Source organism: Miscanthus floridulus, chromosome 4 (genome assembly GCF_019320115.1).
Source record: "Miscanthus floridulus cultivar M001 chromosome 4, ASM1932011v1, whole genome shotgun sequence".
In the NCBI taxonomy this organism is placed as follows: Eukaryota; Viridiplantae; Streptophyta; class Magnoliopsida; order Poales; family Poaceae; genus Miscanthus; species Miscanthus floridulus.
In genome coordinates, this window is record NC_089583.1 from 48,979,215 (window position 1) to 48,995,638 (window position 16,424).

A 16,424-nucleotide genomic window follows, 5' to 3' on the forward strand; every position below is an offset into this window, starting at 1 on the left:
CCTCCACGGAAGGGTGGGAATGGAGGTTGTACGGCGGTGGTTTCGGCAATAGTCTCCATAGAGCCCTAAGACTCGGAGTCTGGATTTTCCTCCAGGATGGTTTGGAAGGATGCTTCGGGCGTCGGTCGACGTGTAGCATGTTGACAGTCGGCGAGAGCTGGTCGGCGATCTGGTCGATGAGAGAATGGATATCTAGAAACCTGGTCGGCGAATTTGCCCCTTAGAGCATCTTGATAGGTGGCAACGACACTGGTGAGCCCAAAGGGCAGGGCCGTAACCCTTGACATCTTCTGATCAGCCTCCAATAGATCTGAATCGGAGGGTGGTCGGTGCTGAACCAGAGTGATCAGAGCCGATTCTGTGATGGAGAGGTAATCGGCGAGCTTCTAGCCAGCCTGATCGATGGATGCGATCAGATCATTGTAGTTGATTTGCCTCCTCGGGTAGCGGGGGAGCGGGTGACGAATTGTCGATGAAGACGACCTCAGAGGCGGTTACGAGATCGGATCTGCAGTCGCAGGTGTTGGGGTGATCGACGTAGAATCAATCTGCACCGGCTCGATGAGCTCTCTGACTTTGTCAGCGTTGATAATCTTAGAGATTGATCCAACCATGAAGATCTGGCTAGGCAGTGGAAGGGACGAAGAGCCTTTAAATCGTACCATCTTGTTCGACATGGAAACAGCACGCACACCCCTACCTGGCGCGCCAACTGTCGACAGAATATCGTCGGCAGTCCTCCGAGGGGTATCCCACGAAGGTAGATTGGTCGGTAGAGATGCGTGTAATCGAGAACAAGAAGGCAACAGAGACACAAGAGTTAGACAGGTTCGGGCCGTTAGCGCGACGTAATACCCTACTCCTGTGGTCTATTGGATTGTATTGGCTATCGTATGATATTGCGTGTGTTTTGATGGGGTCCCTACCCGCCTTATATAGTCTGGGGGGCAGGGTTATAAGTCGGTTAGATCTAGAAGATAACCGGAAAGTAATAACAGATTACAGGAATCATGTGATTAGACATATCCTAACAGATCTCGTAGTATCTTCAGGATATCTTTCCGGTGTCTTGCGGGGCGCGTCGAGCAGCGCCGTGCTCCGCAAGGCTTCGTCTTGTGGGCTGGACCACCCCTGGGGCGCAGCCCATGTAGTCTGTCGTAGGTATCCGAGGTCGTATCCCCCACATTGTCCTTCTCTATCTATAGAAATAATTGTAAATTGTTAATCATCTTTGTGCTAACACAATTAGATTTTGTCGGGTCTGTGATTTTATCTAACTTCTTTTTATTCTCATGTTCGAAAACTACATATTATGCCTACATAAGTTGTAATGAATTAAAACCGAGTATAAAATATATACAATAATCGTCATCTAATTATAATCTAGCACCTGAACTTTAGCAAGTTCTTTTTAAAAAATATATAAACCAGAAATCAATGAAGTCACTATTCAACCCGAGCCGCACCCAACGGAGGTTACGGGCTATATCCGGTATCCATCCGGTTGCGTTGCGTCTGGTCGGACGGGTGCATAAATCCGAATCCCCCCGCTCTTGTTCAGAGGGGAGTAAAGCAAACAGCGGCGGACATGGTGGGCCCAGGAGGAGCGCTCGCCGCGGCCCCGCGCCTGCTCGTGCTCGTGTTCCTCTGCTTCCTCGCCGGTGGAGCCCGCCCATCTCCGGCCACAGACGCACTGCGCCGCGTCTCCCTGCGCGCTGCCGCCGGCGGCCTCTGCCAGCAGCTGCTCCTGCCGCAGGGCTACCCGTGCACCGAGCACACCGTACGTACGCCATTCCCGCTGCCTGTTCTTGATCTTCTTCTCTCTTGCAGCCGAAAATTAATTCTTTGTTACTTTGTGCTCTTCTGTTCGGGACCGAATTGTTAGCGTCGCAACCAGGATCGGTTGGTTGGGTATGATTAGTTTGCTGGATTGATTGCATTAAGGCATCGAGTTGTTCTTGTCTCTATCGTTTGAGTGCCCAACCAAAGGGGGGAGGGGAATGGTGTTCCAGTAGCCATCTGGAAATCGTTTCCCTGTATCTATCTCTGAATAATGAGCCCAACCAGACGCCCGGAGGGAAGACTGGAAGAGTCAATATTTGTTCCAGTTCCAATTGGAGTTACCGTAAAACCACTGGACTCTGTGTCTCAGGTCCCTTTCCGAGAAGTGGAAAACAAAGCCAACATTTAATGGCCTGTCTCAATTGGATAAGAGGCTTCCATTAGTAATTTCTCTACAGCCTACGGCTCTAGGTTAATCAGAGCAAAGTGGCTTCTATCCTTGCTTTCCACTCCAAGCAAAGGAGAAACTTTCTGACAGACACAGACTTTGCTTATACTTCTGTAACTTGAGTGTTGAGGCCCGGTCCCAAAGAACATAAGGCTTGTCACGGCACCACTATGTGCCATGTGAACTGTGAACCATGAACTAAACGTTTGTCAAATTCATCTCCTATGAGCTTGCAAAAATGCCTTCTTTTAGTTCTCCTGTGTGTCAAATACCTTTGATGGTTTTCTGTTGCTTATTGCTTTAACCTTTATCGCAAACAGTGTACCCCTGCCAACTAAAGGGTTCATTACTAATAGTCATGTTAAACCATAAAGTGAACCCATTGGAATTGCTAAACATCTGTTGCTATCACGCAATGGTTTTTTTTTCTGATCTTGAACTGCAAACCCATTCTGGCAATTTGTTTTTCATGGGGAAAAGGACTCACATATAAGCTTGTAACTGATCAGAAATAATAAATTGTTATTGAAACTTAGCTTATTTTTCTTCGATGAAATTGGTCTGGAACCTTAATATTTCCAAACATCTTCATGCATTTTACCTTTTTCTGTCTAAGTTCATAAAGTAACAAGTATGAGCTGTAACTGAAAATTATTCTGTTACTACTTTTGTTGAGTTTGCTGCTCTTTTTCATAGGGATCTTAGCATACCTTTGTTGCAGGTTCAAACGGATGATGGCTTCCTTTTGTCTCTTCAGCATATACCACATGGCAAAAATGGAATAGCAGATAATGCTGGATCTCCAGTTTTTCTTCAGCATGGTCTTTTTCAGGTTTTTCCTTAGAACTATATGCATGTTTTTTACTTAGACCTTCTCATATCAAGATTGTGGTCACTTTGATATTTCTAGATGTTTTTTTTTGGATAATGCACTTCATAGCTTCATTTACATTAATGGATTTTCATTCTTCAATTGCGTTACTTTATTCAAATCCTGCACAGGGTGGAGATACATGGTTCATAAACTCCAATGAACAATCACTTGGATATATCCTTGCTGATAATGGTTTTGATGTTTGGATTGGAAATGTCCGTGGCACACGTTGGAGTAAAGGTCACTCTACTCTTTCTGTTCATGATAAGGTAAATGAATCCCATAGGAAGTTACACTGTAAAAATCTCCGTAAACAAAAACCTATGAGATATCCACAATAAGTCTTCTGTCATTTCCACTCCCTGAATTGCATTGCTTACAAAAATGTGATTGGAAGATTGAAGCCATTAAAGAAAAACAGATCTGCTTGTTATAACTTTGATGAGATTGTATAGAGTGCCTGCCTATTGTGACTTAAGCAGCAAATGAAGTGTTTTCTAGCTGTGATCCTATGGTTTATTGTTGATTTAACTGAATCCTGTGGTAACTTTTGCAGCTTTTCTGGGAATGGAGTTGGCAAGACCTTGCTGAATACGATGTTTTGGCAATGTTAAGCTATGTATATACAATTACACAGTCCAAAATTTCATATGTGGGACATTCACAGGTAGCCTGTTGCTGGGTTTGATTGAGTCAAGACCTTGCCATTGTATTACTAACGAGTATATGGCTTTGTAGGGAACTATCATGGGTCTGGCTGCGTTTACAATGCCTGAAATAGTAAAAATGATAAGCTCTGCTGCGCTTCTTTGTCCCATTTCTTACCTTGATCACGTCAGTGCTAGTTTTGTTCTTAGAGCAGTTGCCATGCATCTTGACCAGGTAATATAACATGCCTAAACAAATCTACCAAATAAATGTCAATAACTTCTGAATCAACGTATGGTGCCCTTTTGCCACAGATGCTTGTTGCTATGGGCATCCATCAGTTGAACTTCCGGAGGTATGACCATATGACACTTCTTTGCCTGACTTCCCTTTTTTTTTTCCCTTGGGTGTGATTATAATAGTTTTAAGTTACTCCTTGAGCAGCGATATAGGTGTCCAGATTTTAGATTCGCTGTGTGATGATGAACATTTGGACTGCAACGATCTGTTATCTTCAATAACAGGTATGCAATGCCACAGAAATTTCTTTTTTGTTACTTTCTGTATTCTCCATAAAAGAAAATTTAGATGTCCAAGCATGTTCTTCTGTTCTACCTAGTTGTGTTGGTGTTGACTGAGTGCATGTGTTTGCGTGTGTATGTTGGGTGGGGTGGGGGATTGTTTGTGTTCTCGTACCCTTTTTGCTTCTTAATACAAAGATACATAGCTCTCCTGTGTGTTTGAGAAAAAAAGATGAGATGTCCATGGTTCAAATCTGAGTTTCAGGTGAACTCTGAATTTTGTATTGATCGAGTGACCTGCTGTTTATGTTTAAATAACTATGCACACTACAATGTTAACCAGTAAATCAAGAAACTAGAACATCATATGCTATGAGGTACAGTAAAAGGAACAAAAAAGATATTAGCATAACCTGTCTGTGAATTCTATCATTCTATGAAAGACACCATGATGATGTTTTGCAGCATCACATAAATTCCAATAATTTTTATGGCATTCGAAGCTATACTTGTTACCATTCCTGTTTCCATAGTAATGTATTGATAAACCAATGCGTTTAGTGGAAACATCATTAGTTTTTAGAGGCATGCTGAAGGGGTGATGTAAACAAGGAAGTTCTTGATAACCTCTGTAATAGAGGTATATGCTGTACTGCAATGAATGAGGAGTGAACCCTGAATTCTGCCAATTTGCTCCACTTTATGAGCCATGGTTAAATGGTACACTACTTTATACTCCTATTTCAGAAGATGCGCTGCATGTGTAAAGTGTTTCCCAACCTATACATTTGCAGCTGCACTGGTATGTAGGTACATGCATGAATGCATGATGCATGTGTGATTCTGAACTTGACCAGTCTCTGTGTTTTGTTGACAGCAAATGCACAAAACCACAAACATCCTTTCTCACCTTAGCTTCACCTTTTGATAAATTCTACATGTGTAGTTGCATAAAAGTTGTGTCCAGATCATCCAGGCAGTTCAAAGGCACTATAGACTTTAGCCTATGGCCTTTCAACTTAGTTAAACTGCATCTTCCTGTTTTCTCCCTAAAAGGTTATCTTAATGTCCTCTCAAACTTTCACCTCTAGTTAGTAGTTACTCCCTCCGGTTCTCTAAAGTAAGTCGTTTTGAGGTTGTCTTAAGTCAAACATTTTAAACTTTGACTACAAATAACTTCTTTTGAGTTGAGTTTGAAAATATGAAAGTGATGTAAGTAGATTCATCTCGAAATGTAGTTTCATAAAAGTATATATTGACTATATTTTATAAATATTTTATAGCAAAAAGTAGCGGTCAAAGTCGTTTCTTAAAGACCGTGTCGATGTATTTTTGTCATGGAGGAGTACTTGCTTTAGAGAACCGGAGGAGTACTTGTCATGGAGCCATGCAACTTTACATACTGCATAAGAAGCAAATAATCTACTTCATATACACATGAGATGGGATACATCATACAATTTAAAGCTTGTACAATTGTGTGGTCGTGGTAAAGTTGAAGTACTTCAGCATAGTGTCAGCTTGTCAGGCACACTTCTTGTTGTATTTTTGACCTTGCACACAAAGAACAACCAAAGTGTACTTCGAAGGATGGTGGGAGGAGGAATATATTTCCTTTCTTAGGAAGGGGGGCTGTGCTTTAAGCAGCTGGCAGCATTTTTTGCTGAACAGCTACTATGCATGTGGACCTTGCTAAAAGGTATATGACATTTCAGGGCAAGTAGCTAGTTTACTGTGCAAAACATAGAATTAATTTCCTAGTAAGCTTGCTCTTCAGTATCAACAACAACAAAGCCTTTAAGTCCCAAACAAGTTGGGGTAGGCTAGAGTTGAAACCCAGCAGAAGCAATCAATGTTCAGGCACGTGAATAGTTGTCTTCCAATCACTCCTATCTAAGGCTAAGTCTTTGGGTATATTCCATCCTTTCAAGTCTTATTTTATTGCCTCTACCCAAGTCAACTTCGGTCTTCCTCTGCCTCTCTTCACGTTACTATCCTGGCCTAGGATTCCACTACGCACCGGTGCCTCTGGAGGTCTCCGTTGGACATGTCCAAACCATCTCAACCGGTATTGGACAAGCTTCTCTTCAATTGGTGCTACCCCTAATCTATCACGTATATCATCGTTCCGAACTCGATCCCTTCTTGTATGACCGCAAATCCAACGCAATATACGCATTTCCGCGACACTTATCTGTTGAACATGTCGTCTTTTCATAGACCAACATTCTACACCATACAACATAGCAGGTCTAATCGCCGTCCTATAAAACATGTCGTCTCTTCAGTATGATAGAACAAAAAAAAAAGGGCAGACCCAGTGCCGGAGGCTCTCACATGAGTGGGGTCTAGGGAAGGGATAAACCGAGACAAGCCTTTCCTCCGCAAAATCTGCGGAGAGGCTGCTTCGAACCCACGACCTGGTGACTTAGTGAGACAGCTCTCACCACTGCACCAGGCCTGCCCTTCTTCAGTATGATAGAACAAATGACTAATTTTGGATAGTTCGCTTAGGTTGCACCATAACTTGGCCACATACTTTCACGATTTCATATGAAAACTTGTCTTGATTTTGGTCCAAATATCAAATAGATATTTCTACAAACAATAAGCTCCTGGCCATATTAGGAATCTGGAAATGTTGTTCGAGTTGTATGGCACAATAGATGAAAATTTACTTTTCTTTTTCAGCATTTGTTATATGGTGTCACACGGATTAACTTCTAAGAAAAAAAAGAGTCAACCGTCTATTTCAAATTGTCAATGTTTCTCTATTGAAAAGCTACTAGAATGTTATTGCCCATGCAAAAGTCCAAATTGATCACATCAGATAGATAAATGATGAATTATGTGCTGTGGTTAGTATAGTATAATTTACACCCTTTCTTCCAGGTCAAAACTGTTGTTTCAATTCATCTCGGATTGACTATTATTTGGAGTATGAACCCCATCCGTTATCAACAAAAAATTTGCGGCATCTTTTCCAGAGTATGTTTTCTCTCCTCTAATTCTTAACCTTGTTTACACATATGATCTTGGAATATTATTTCAAATTTTTCGGTCAAGGTCACAACACAATGCCCACATGTACTTCCAGTCCCAGGTTTTCAAGCCTTTTTGAATGCACTGTGTATTAGTAGCTCAGTATTCTTGCTTTCTGGGGACAACCATTTCTCCTGAAGCTTATTTGCCACATGGCTTGTGTAGACATTCTATCCGAAATGATTTTGTTGCTCCGACATGCAGTGATCAGGAAAGGCAGTTTCGCAAAGTATGACTATGGATGGTGGGGAAACCTAAGGCGCTACGGCCATCTGCATCCTCCCTCATTCGATCTAAGCAGCATACCGGAATCACTGCCAATATGGATGGGCTATGGAGGCCTTGATGCACTGGCTGACGTAACAGATGTTGAGCGCACCATCAAAGAGTTGAGGTCCACGCCAGAGCTGCTGTACATTGGTGACTATGGCCACATTGATTTCATCGTGAGCGTGAAGGCAAAGGACGATGTTTATGTTGACTTAATGAGGTTTCTCAGAGCCCAGCAGGGAATGCACAGTAGCTATTAGGACGCATCGTACGCCTTTCATTAAATGTTTAATATACTATGATGACAGTACGACTATGTAAATACGTACATAGCATAGCTTGTATCGGCCGGCGACAAGCCCAAACAGTCAATTGCATTGCATGTGTGTGGTGTGTGTGGATTGTTCTCCATTTGATGCACTGCTTTCTAAGTACAGTACATGTACATGTGTATATGACGAAAATGTAGCACAAGCAATTTGGCTTATTTCGTGCCAATTGCGTGCTTGTATATAAGACTGTTGCAGGACCTGTATATTCATTGGCTCTTTTCTTGAAAGGTTACATTACATTGTTGATCCTCATTTCAAGGTGGACGTTTGATAACCTAGTCGTAGAAGCACAGAAAGAAATTTCGTTTCTGCTGTATCGCATGTGCCTTTTGCGTCTGCGCCGCGATGCTCTTTGGGTTGTTTGGAGCTAAGAATTTGTTTTTTTTTTTTTTGTGAGTGGAAGAATTTGGGTTAATTGAGCTTATGCATCCAGAAACACTGGTTTGTTTGGCTAGGCCCAATCCCGGCCCACTACGTGGATGGACATGAATTTCCCTTGTCCGGCTCATTTTCGTGATCCAACGGCTAGGAAAAGCGAGAGAGGGCTGGAAAGGCCGAGCGAGGCTCGATGGCGATCAGGACGGCAGCGCTCCTCTTCCGCCGCCAGGCCGCCGCCGCAGCTCCAAAGCCGCTACAACAGTACTTCGCTAGTCTGTCCACCGCAGTGGGGCACGTTACTCTAGACGACAGCGGTCACATTGGCGGTGGGGAGGAGAACAAGAAGCGGTGGGTGGAGCTCCCTCCCTTCGCACCGCTCGACGCCAACGCCGCCGCTCGAGTCATCTCTCGGGGAGATGGCGGGCAAGGAGCATGCTCCAATGCCACGGCTATCAGGTGGGTCCGGCGCTGCTGCCCACACCTGCCGGCGTCGCTGGTGCAGAAGCTGTTCCGCCTCCGCAAGGTGCGCGCACCACCTTCTCGACCAAATGCTCCACCCTCAGTTCATACCTTAGAAAGTGAAACAAGATAAAAATCCATGTTTAGCATTGCGGAGTGTATGTTAGAAATATAATTGTATGTTTAAAAAAAGTTGTTTTTGGAATATCCAATTTTCTCTCCCTCCCCCCTTAACTTTTGAGCAACTGTATAGTATTTTTCTTTTATCCCTTGAGTTCTGCTCCACAAAGTACAGATTTTTCTCCTCTAAGAAGATATTTCTTTCCCTATGTATTCACTGTTGCAGGTGAAGAAGAATCTTGTGACTGCAGATACCTCTTCAACAGACAGTATTGCTCAGCAACTCCGGTTGAGAAGGGTAATGAATGATGAGTCAATCAGAAATACCTGACATTCTGAGTTCTAATTTTCCCTTTATTATATGCTTTTACATAACATTTTTTTGTATATGTACTAGTTTCGAAATTGGGATACATCATACTTTGCTGGCATATCCACAGTTTTAAGAAAATATGTGAAGGATGATATTCTTTGAAATAAAGTAAATCTGTTATCTTAGTGAACTATAACTTTTAGGGGTGTGCTTCTGCAATGATTTCTTAAAATGTTTTATGATCTTAAAGCAAAGTGATTAACATTAAGGTGCAGCAATATGTGTTCCCTACACACGAATTTCTGCTCTTCACGTGAAAAAAATAGTAATTAGATAAAAGATGTGCTTTCGTAGTATAGAAACCTACATGTGTATGTAGCCATCAGCTTGATTTAGGGCCATTTGTGGTGGTTGTGCTGTGCTGCACTAGTGCACTATGCTCAGGATCTTTATTAATGCTAGTAAGATTTTTCTGTCACGGATCCTAAAAAGATGCTCATAACCAACTGTCACAGGCAGATCTAGAAAGGAATAAGTACTTCTGAAAAGGCCACCGCAATGCTAAACGGATCCTTGGGTGTGTTTGGTTGCCTGGCTAAGGGCCTAGCCAGGCTTCCCTAATGCATTTTCCAAATTGTTGATCACCTGTATGATTAGAGTTGCCATTTCTGTTTGCAAATAACTCACTCAGAAAGCGTTAAGGACAATGGGCAAAAAACATGTCTGAGGGAGGTAAGATCACCGCTGTAGGGAGGGGTGAAGCCAAGGAAACAGAAGAAGAGGGAACCAAACACGCCAAGTTCTGCCGGGCCAATGCAGTTCGGGGCTAACACAGCCAACCAAACGAAAACCAAGCCAAGCTTAGCTAGCCCAGTCAACCAACCAAACAGACCCACCTTGCATTGCAGTAACCAGGCAAAGCCCACCCAGGCTACCTGTAGCTAGCCAGGCCAGGGAAGCCCAGGCAACCAAACACACCCAGAGTTGCTCCGCAAGCATTGAATTTTGTGGAATTTGCACTCTATCTTTGCACTTGATAGTTTGACACTTGATGTATCATGGGTATTTGGTTCATGGGGCCACATGTTAGCAAAACAATTGATTAGTCAATCATCACATCCTTGTTCCCTTCAATTATGACCTATCTTCCCATGTTACTATTACTTAAAAGAGGAACTTGGTAACTTGTCATCATGGTTTATGATTTTGAAAGGCACAGTATCAATCACTGACCAAATAATGACATGGATTGGTGATATTAGCAGCAAACTTTCAATGTAATGCTTCAGTTTTTCAGAAACTTTCATTTAAATTTTAGCAATTATCAGTATTTTCTTTGTCATTTGGGGAAGTTTGTCGAGCCACAAATCTTTCACATTGTTTTCTTCTTTTTTTTTTGTTCCTGTGACTTTGTGCCTCCAGTATTTTTTTCATGGAAAACATATTTTATCATCCCATATCACTAGCCTTGTTCTTTTATACTGCATCCTGCATACATGTATCATGTTTTGATGTAGTTATTGGTCTATTGCCAAAGAAAAGATTTGCATGGATGAAGAATGGTCAATTGTATTATAAAGTGAGAGTTTTCAGTTGTAGTCTAATGAGGTTATAGAGCACAATGTTTTACTAGTAACTAAGTCCTCTTTTGCAGTATGTGACCTTGTTTTAACCGCTTCAAAGGTTTCAGCAAAAGATGAACTTGTGCCTGGTGATATTCTCTTTCTACCTGTTAACATTCAAGAATCTTCTGTTACTGAGAAGACGAAGAAATTTGGTAACAAGAATGAGATTGGTTTTCTACGTGGCCTTGAGATCTACAAGGTGCCAATCTATATTTGTTTTTCAAAGATATATTGATTAGCTTGGATGGTAAATGATCTCATTGGCATCTGTACTTTTTTCAGGATAGGGCCATCATCGTTTTGGTTTTCTACGTGGCCTTGAGATCTACAAGGTGTCAATCTATATTTGTTTTTCAAAGATATATTGATTAGCTTGGATGGTAAATGATCTCATTGGCATCTGTACTTTTTTCAGGATAGGGCCATCATCGTGCTCAACAAACCACCTGGAATGCCAGTGCAAGTAAAGTAATCAATGAGCAATGATACAAGTTCATGGATTCGATTAATCTGAGCCAGCCTCTGGTGCACTGCAGCCGCAGGGGCGAAATGACCCTCTGCTGCGGTGAAAGCTTTCCTTGGCCGTTTTCCTAACGTGTGTGCGTTTTGAGTATTTAATTTTGACAGCAAAACAGCCAATGTTGAATTAGCAACTCCGGTGCGCATTTTTGTGCGTTCTTCTATGTTTTGGTGCTTCTTGATATTTGTATTTGCAACATTTTTTTTCCTCTGGTTAACATTTTTTTCCTCTGGTTAGCAGATTTGGGCCAAAGCCAGTACTAAGGCCTGGGACATTCAACCTACTGAACCATCTTGCAACAAATTCGCGTCACGTACAGTGCAGCAATAAGATGTGCCAATATATTTCACAAACAATGACACGAAGAAAATAACAGTGTCATCGTTACGGCATCCCACTCTTTTACCTTCCTGATGACTCAGTTTGGCATTACCCTGTTCGATTCCATGACGACAGTTGCCTCAATAGTTCTACTTTAACTTAGGCTACAGCAATGCCACTGGATAAAATATCACATTGCAATGCAGACAGAAATAATAGCCCTGATGCATATAATAACTACATCAATTAATACAACAATTTAATTACATCAAACTGAAAAAAGTCCAGCACAAAAAAAGGTTGGATGCACGTCCAGTTTAACATTTCTGGTTTAAACTACTTCAGTGGTTTCAATCCGAGTGAGGCTCGTAGCTTGTTCATTTCTATGATCTCAGGGTCATTCGGGTCCGGAGCATTTCCTCCACCCTTCTTCTCTTTCTTTTCCTTCTTCCTCTTTGGTTCCTCTCTTGGGCCACCATCCTCACCACGTCCTCGAGGACTCGCACTTCCACGACCACGCCTCCTGCGGTACTCTCCATCTTCCCGGTCTCTGTCCCGTCGATCTCTGCTCCTTGAGCGGCTCCTGTGCCTGCCACGGTCTCTGTCCCGGCGCTCCCTTTCCCTACCGTCCCTCTCCCTGTCTCGATCCCTGTCACGACTGTAGTCGTCATCTCGCAAGCGGTGACGGTCTCGATCCCTATCCCGGTTTCTGTCTCTTTCACGATCTCTATCTCGGTCTCTTTCCCGCCCTCTCCCATAATCCCTATCATAATCCCGATCTCTATCATAATCTCTGTCCCTGCAAAATAGACATAAAAGTGCATGCAGTTATTATCTACAGGTGTTTAAACATCAAGAGTCAATCACACGGGACCAAAAATCCCAAATTAAATTAATTCAAGATATCAAAATCCCCATGCCAAAAGAATAAATAGTCCTCATCATCCGCCAGTGGATGTACAGCCAAATAACTAAATCTGCTTTACATGATAATCAAATGGAACAAGTTTGATTAACAAGATAAATGGTGTCATACTGTCTAAAGTGGTCAGATTCAAGATTATATTCTAGTTTTAACGATGCCTTGGACTTCTGATCCATTAACTTATCAGCACCTGACCATTATTGTTAGTTAAATATTAAGTAGTTTTTAACTACGTGCCCAGAAACTACAAAAGAAGATTATTCATATTCTACTTGATAAAAATCCAGCCTCCTAAAGTTACTGTACCAGAAACATTGTCACACATGATAATTTTTATCCTTAACAGCCATGCTTTACTAAAAGCAAACAAAATCATTGGTATAACCATCGTTTAGCTGGTCACTAGAAACATGAAATAATCAATAAGACTCTACACAGTATACACTTTTATACATAAACAGATGTAGTTTAGCATTTCATAGAAACAAAAAAAAAACTAAGCTTTCATGATAGCAAACAAGCTTATTACTTCTCAAAGCCTGAAATGGTCACCGACAGAAGCTGGAAAACATGCAAAACAAAGGAAAAGAAAAGAAATGCAATGGACTCAAAATGTGAACTAAAACAAGAGCAATGAAATTCAATAAGCAAGATATTCTATTCAAGATTATTTATGACTATGTATCTGTTTGACGCATCATACTTCTCACTGCACACTATCAGTGCAGAGAAACCTGGCAGAGCCATGATTTTCACTGTCGGAAGTGGTATACCTACCAATGGCTCTTGATATTAACATGCCATGGCAGTAACACTGATATACAGCACTGCAATGATGCAGCAACAGCTTCCGGTATATGATATATCAAGAATAAGAATCAAAAGCATCTAGACTAGACTTCACAAATTAAGAATGATATTTTGATACATCATCAGAACATCGTTGCAATTTCAGCTTCTTTAAAACCAAAACAAGCAGCTATCCTTAGGTTCACATATTGAATGCATGATGCAATATTGATGCTAGACACATTAAGCAGTTGAAGAAACAGTCAGAATAATTCAACAGGAAACTCGGTATATGAGTGCTGTGCAGTTCATGAGGAGCATACCTGTGATGCCTTTCGTGTTTCCTGTCACGGTCCCGGTCCCTATCCCGTTCCCTTGCAGGGCTCCTTCCACGATGGTTATCCTGAAAAGATGATAAAAGCCGATTCAGCATGCCATTAATAAACTGGGTAGATTCACTACAGATTCACTTCTAAAGTGCTCACATTTTCACGACCGTTTGGTTCATCAATTTCCATAGGCTGTTCCTCCTTGTCTTCCTCTTCTTCCTCAAAATCATCCTCAAGTGCACTTCTTCTCGGTTCCAGAGTTCCAGACGCTTCAAGAACCCATCTGTTCAAACAATCCAGAAAATGCCATACATGAGACAAAACTGAGCGTTCAAGATTTTTTTTAATACGAGTATGCCAATGTAAAATGCCACAACCAAAATAATTTTCAAGAGCACGGCTTTGACTCACTGAACTAAAAACAAACCTTTTCTGTATGCGAGGCAGGGCTGTATCACAGGAGTAATCCTTGGTCAGCAACTCATCAATGAACTCATCAACATGGGTAAGTGTGAACCCTGAAATGAAAATGGGATACCCATGTAAATGCAGGCCCAAATACTTGCACCTAGTTTCAATTATATTATAACTGTCAGTGTGAAAAACATCAGACTTTTGAGGAGGAAAAAAAACTGTAAATAGTTTCAAAAAAAACTGTAAATTCAGGGGACACTGGATCATACGTCCATCGCTGAGCTTGTGCCTGATCTTGCGGTAGTCATTGTAGAGCGGCTCAAGGTACTGGTAGACGTCAGCAATGGTGCCAGTGAGGCGCAGGTAGAAGGCCCCGAGAACACGAACATACCTACAAGAAAACGCAGAACAGCAACATCGATGCTGTGTCAGTTAAAAAGCAAAGGAAGTCTTAAGTTATTCGAATGGATTAAAAACACAGTACAGGAACCAATTTCCTACAATGTTAAGGAAGAGAGCGTACTTGTAATCCTCGTTCTTGATGAACTCGACTACGATGTCCTTGTCTGGTTGGATCTGCAGCATCTTGAGCGCGAGGCAGAGGAAAGGGGTGGGCTTGCGGTTGCCGCCGTAGGTTCCGCCGGTGTGGTCGAGCTCCATGGCCTTGTCGACCAGCGTCTCCGCGGTGAGGCCGAAGCATTGCTCCTTCCAGTAGGTGCTCTGGTAGATCTTGGTGCGCACGATCTTCTCCACCAGGTTTTGTGGGTTCGTCCCGTGGATGCTCTTCGCGAGGGGGTCCGTGCGGTTCGCCATCGCTTAAGCGCCCGCGCCCGCGGCGCGCTTCGGTAGCGGCGACCAAAGGTGGCGGTGGCGGTGACGGTGACGGCGACGGCGGCGGCGGCGGATGTGGCTGGGGATTGGATTGGGGTTTGCAAACAAAACCCTAGGAGCTAGCCGGCAGTGCGTGCGGCACGCGAAGCTAAGGCCCTGTTTAAGGTGGTGTTTGGATCACTCGTCCGACCACTAAAGTTTAGCCTTTAAAATTTAAAATTGAGTTCCTAGACTCTGCTGGCCTATTTGATTTATGGGTTAAACTTTAATTACCTAATCTATAATAACTGATTTATTCTCATTTAATTATTCATACACAATCATACATGTGAGCGGCAAGAGGTATGAGGCGTTCCGTGTCCGTCCCAAGAAAGTTTAGCCCAGTCTAGGGTCTTTTTGGGAGGAAAAGATTTTAGTCCAGTTTTTAACCATTTGGTTACTTTTAGCCCCCCTATTTGATCCCTATGGAAAAAAAAAACTAAAAGTGCAGGGCTAAAGTTTTGCCATGAAATTCAAACAGGGCTCAAACATCAGGTGTCACATGGAGGTATCGCATAGAGTGTTCGGATACTAATAAAAACAAATTACAAAATCTATTCGTAATCTACGAGACGAATTTATTAAGTCTAATTAATCCATCATTAGCACACGTGTTATTGTAGCACCACATTGTCAAATCATGGACTAATTAGGCTTGAAAATTTTGTCTCGCAAATTAGTCGTAAACTGTGCAATTAGTTATTTTTTAGTCTATATTTAATATTCCATACATGTGTCTGAGCATTTGATGAGATAGAGAGTAAATTTTAGGAAGACGAAATAAACAAGGCCTAAACAAAAAAAAAAGAGAAGAATACTCAAAAGAGAAACCGGCCTTGTCGCAGCCCGAAGTCGGTTGGGTTCAACCACAGCCGAGAGTCCGACCGTTCGCCGATTCGGCGCCATTTGAAAACTTCTGTATTGTGTGTTTTTTTGTAAAAAAAAGCTTCTGTATTCGGTATCACAGCTTTATATAAAAAATATATATTTATTCAGTTTCCAAAAATATAATAGTTGGCTCAGAAACAAAAAAAAAGATGTGTGCTTCTAAAATAAAACTTGAAGCTAAATTATAGAACAAGATTTTAAGCCGGTTTTCAAATATAAGAGCAATATACAATGCAAGGTGTGAATGCAATGGGAACTAACTCCAGCCCGCTCATGGACGGAGTTAGAGCAACTCTACGAGACTCTCTATATTTTTACTAGTAATTGTTAGGAATATAAATTCTGGTAAAAAAATCATCCAAGGACTTATTTAATTTGATATTTGAATATAGTTATCCTTTATTTTGGATTTATCACTGGCTAAAATTTAGAGCGAGGTGACTAATGCAAGCTAGGAGTAGTCCTGGTCCATCAAATAATTTTTAGTGGTAAGGCAAATCGTCTATTCGTTGTAAATGATTTTTAGCTTGCTAATTTTTAGACATGCTTAGTCCTG

At 41.9% G+C, this 16,424-nt stretch overlaps 3 protein-coding genes across 5 annotated transcripts; 2 read left to right on the forward strand and 1 right to left on the reverse strand.

The window, feature by feature from the left end:
- Positions 1-1,508: 1,508 nt before the first annotated feature.
- LOC136549689 (triacylglycerol lipase 1-like) lies at positions 1,509-8,120 on the forward strand. 2 transcript variants are annotated; one of them, XM_066541067.1, is made up of 9 exons: positions 1,510-1,780; positions 2,952-3,062; positions 3,233-3,373; positions 3,661-3,771; positions 3,843-3,986; positions 4,067-4,107; positions 4,197-4,276; positions 7,166-7,261; positions 7,520-8,120. In XM_066541067.1, the coding sequence occupies exons 1-9, from the start codon at positions 1,589-1,591 to the stop codon at positions 7,843-7,845; spliced, it is 1,242 nt and encodes a 413-aa protein (XP_066397164.1). In that variant the 5' UTR covers positions 1,510-1,588; the 3' UTR covers positions 7,846-8,120. The 2 variants fall into 2 exon arrangements, with proteins under 2 accessions (XP_066397166.1, XP_066397164.1); XM_066541069.1 differs by lacking the exon at positions 7,166-7,261 and having other exon boundaries at positions 1,509-1,780.
- A 348-nt stretch (positions 8,121-8,468) lies between these two features.
- On the forward strand, positions 8,469-11,616 carry LOC136551497 (RNA pseudouridine synthase 4, mitochondrial-like). 2 transcript variants are annotated; one of them, XM_066543045.1, is made up of 5 exons: positions 8,469-8,818; positions 9,101-9,172; positions 10,871-11,011; positions 11,095-11,144; positions 11,233-11,616. In XM_066543045.1, the coding sequence occupies exons 1-5, from the start codon at positions 8,486-8,488 to the stop codon at positions 11,282-11,284; spliced, it is 648 nt and encodes a 215-aa protein (XP_066399142.1). In that variant the 5' UTR covers positions 8,469-8,485; the 3' UTR covers positions 11,285-11,616. The 2 variants fall into 2 exon arrangements, with proteins under 2 accessions (XP_066399142.1, XP_066399141.1); XM_066543044.1 differs by having other exon boundaries at positions 11,228-11,614.
- Positions 11,617-11,854: 238 nt separating this feature from the next.
- Positions 11,855-15,094, reverse strand: LOC136551496 (pre-mRNA-splicing factor 38-like). The gene is made up of 6 exons (XM_066543043.1): positions 14,634-15,094; positions 14,380-14,501; positions 14,124-14,214; positions 13,853-13,979; positions 13,691-13,770; positions 11,855-12,452 (listed from the first exon to the last, which is right to left on the reverse strand). Exons 1-6 carry the CDS (start codon positions 14,921-14,923, stop codon positions 11,990-11,992), a joined length of 1,173 nt encoding a protein of 390 aa, XP_066399140.1. The 5' UTR covers positions 14,924-15,094; the 3' UTR covers positions 11,855-11,989.
- Between the last annotated feature and the right edge of the window lie 1,330 nt (positions 15,095-16,424).

Bases quoted from the DNA above. Each gene is read 5' to 3' on its own strand.
- LOC136549689 (XM_066541067.1), top strand. From the start codon at position 1,589: ATGGTGGGCCCAGGAGGAGCGCTCGCCGCGGCCCCGCGCCTGCTCGTG. The intron at 3,772-3,842 runs GTAGCCTGTTGC...ATGGCTTTGTAG, and splicing joins CATATGTGGGACATTCACAG to GGAACTATCATGGGTCTGGC. The intron at 3,987-4,066 runs GTAATATAACAT...CTTTTGCCACAG, and splicing joins TTGCCATGCATCTTGACCAG to ATGCTTGTTGCTATGGGCAT.
- LOC136551497 (XM_066543045.1), top strand. From the start codon at position 8,486: ATGGCGATCAGGACGGCAGCGCTCCTCTTCCGCCGCCAGGCCGCCGCC. The intron at 9,173-10,870 runs GTAATGAATGAT...ACCGCTTCAAAG, and splicing joins AGCAACTCCGGTTGAGAAGG to GTTTCAGCAAAAGATGAACT. The intron at 11,012-11,094 runs GTGCCAATCTAT...TACTTTTTTCAG, and splicing joins GTGGCCTTGAGATCTACAAG to GATAGGGCCATCATCGTTTT.
- LOC136551496 (XM_066543043.1), bottom strand. From the start codon at position 14,923: ATGGCGAACCGCACGGACCCCCTCGCGAAGAGCATCCACGGGACGAAC. The intron at 14,502-14,633 runs GTACGCTCTCTT...GTTTTCTTGTAG, and splicing joins ATCAAGAACGAGGATTACAA to GTATGTTCGTGTTCTCGGGG. The intron at 14,215-14,379 runs GTATGATCCAGT...TTTTCATTTCAG, and splicing joins GCACAAGCTCAGCGATGGAC to GGTTCACACTTACCCATGTT.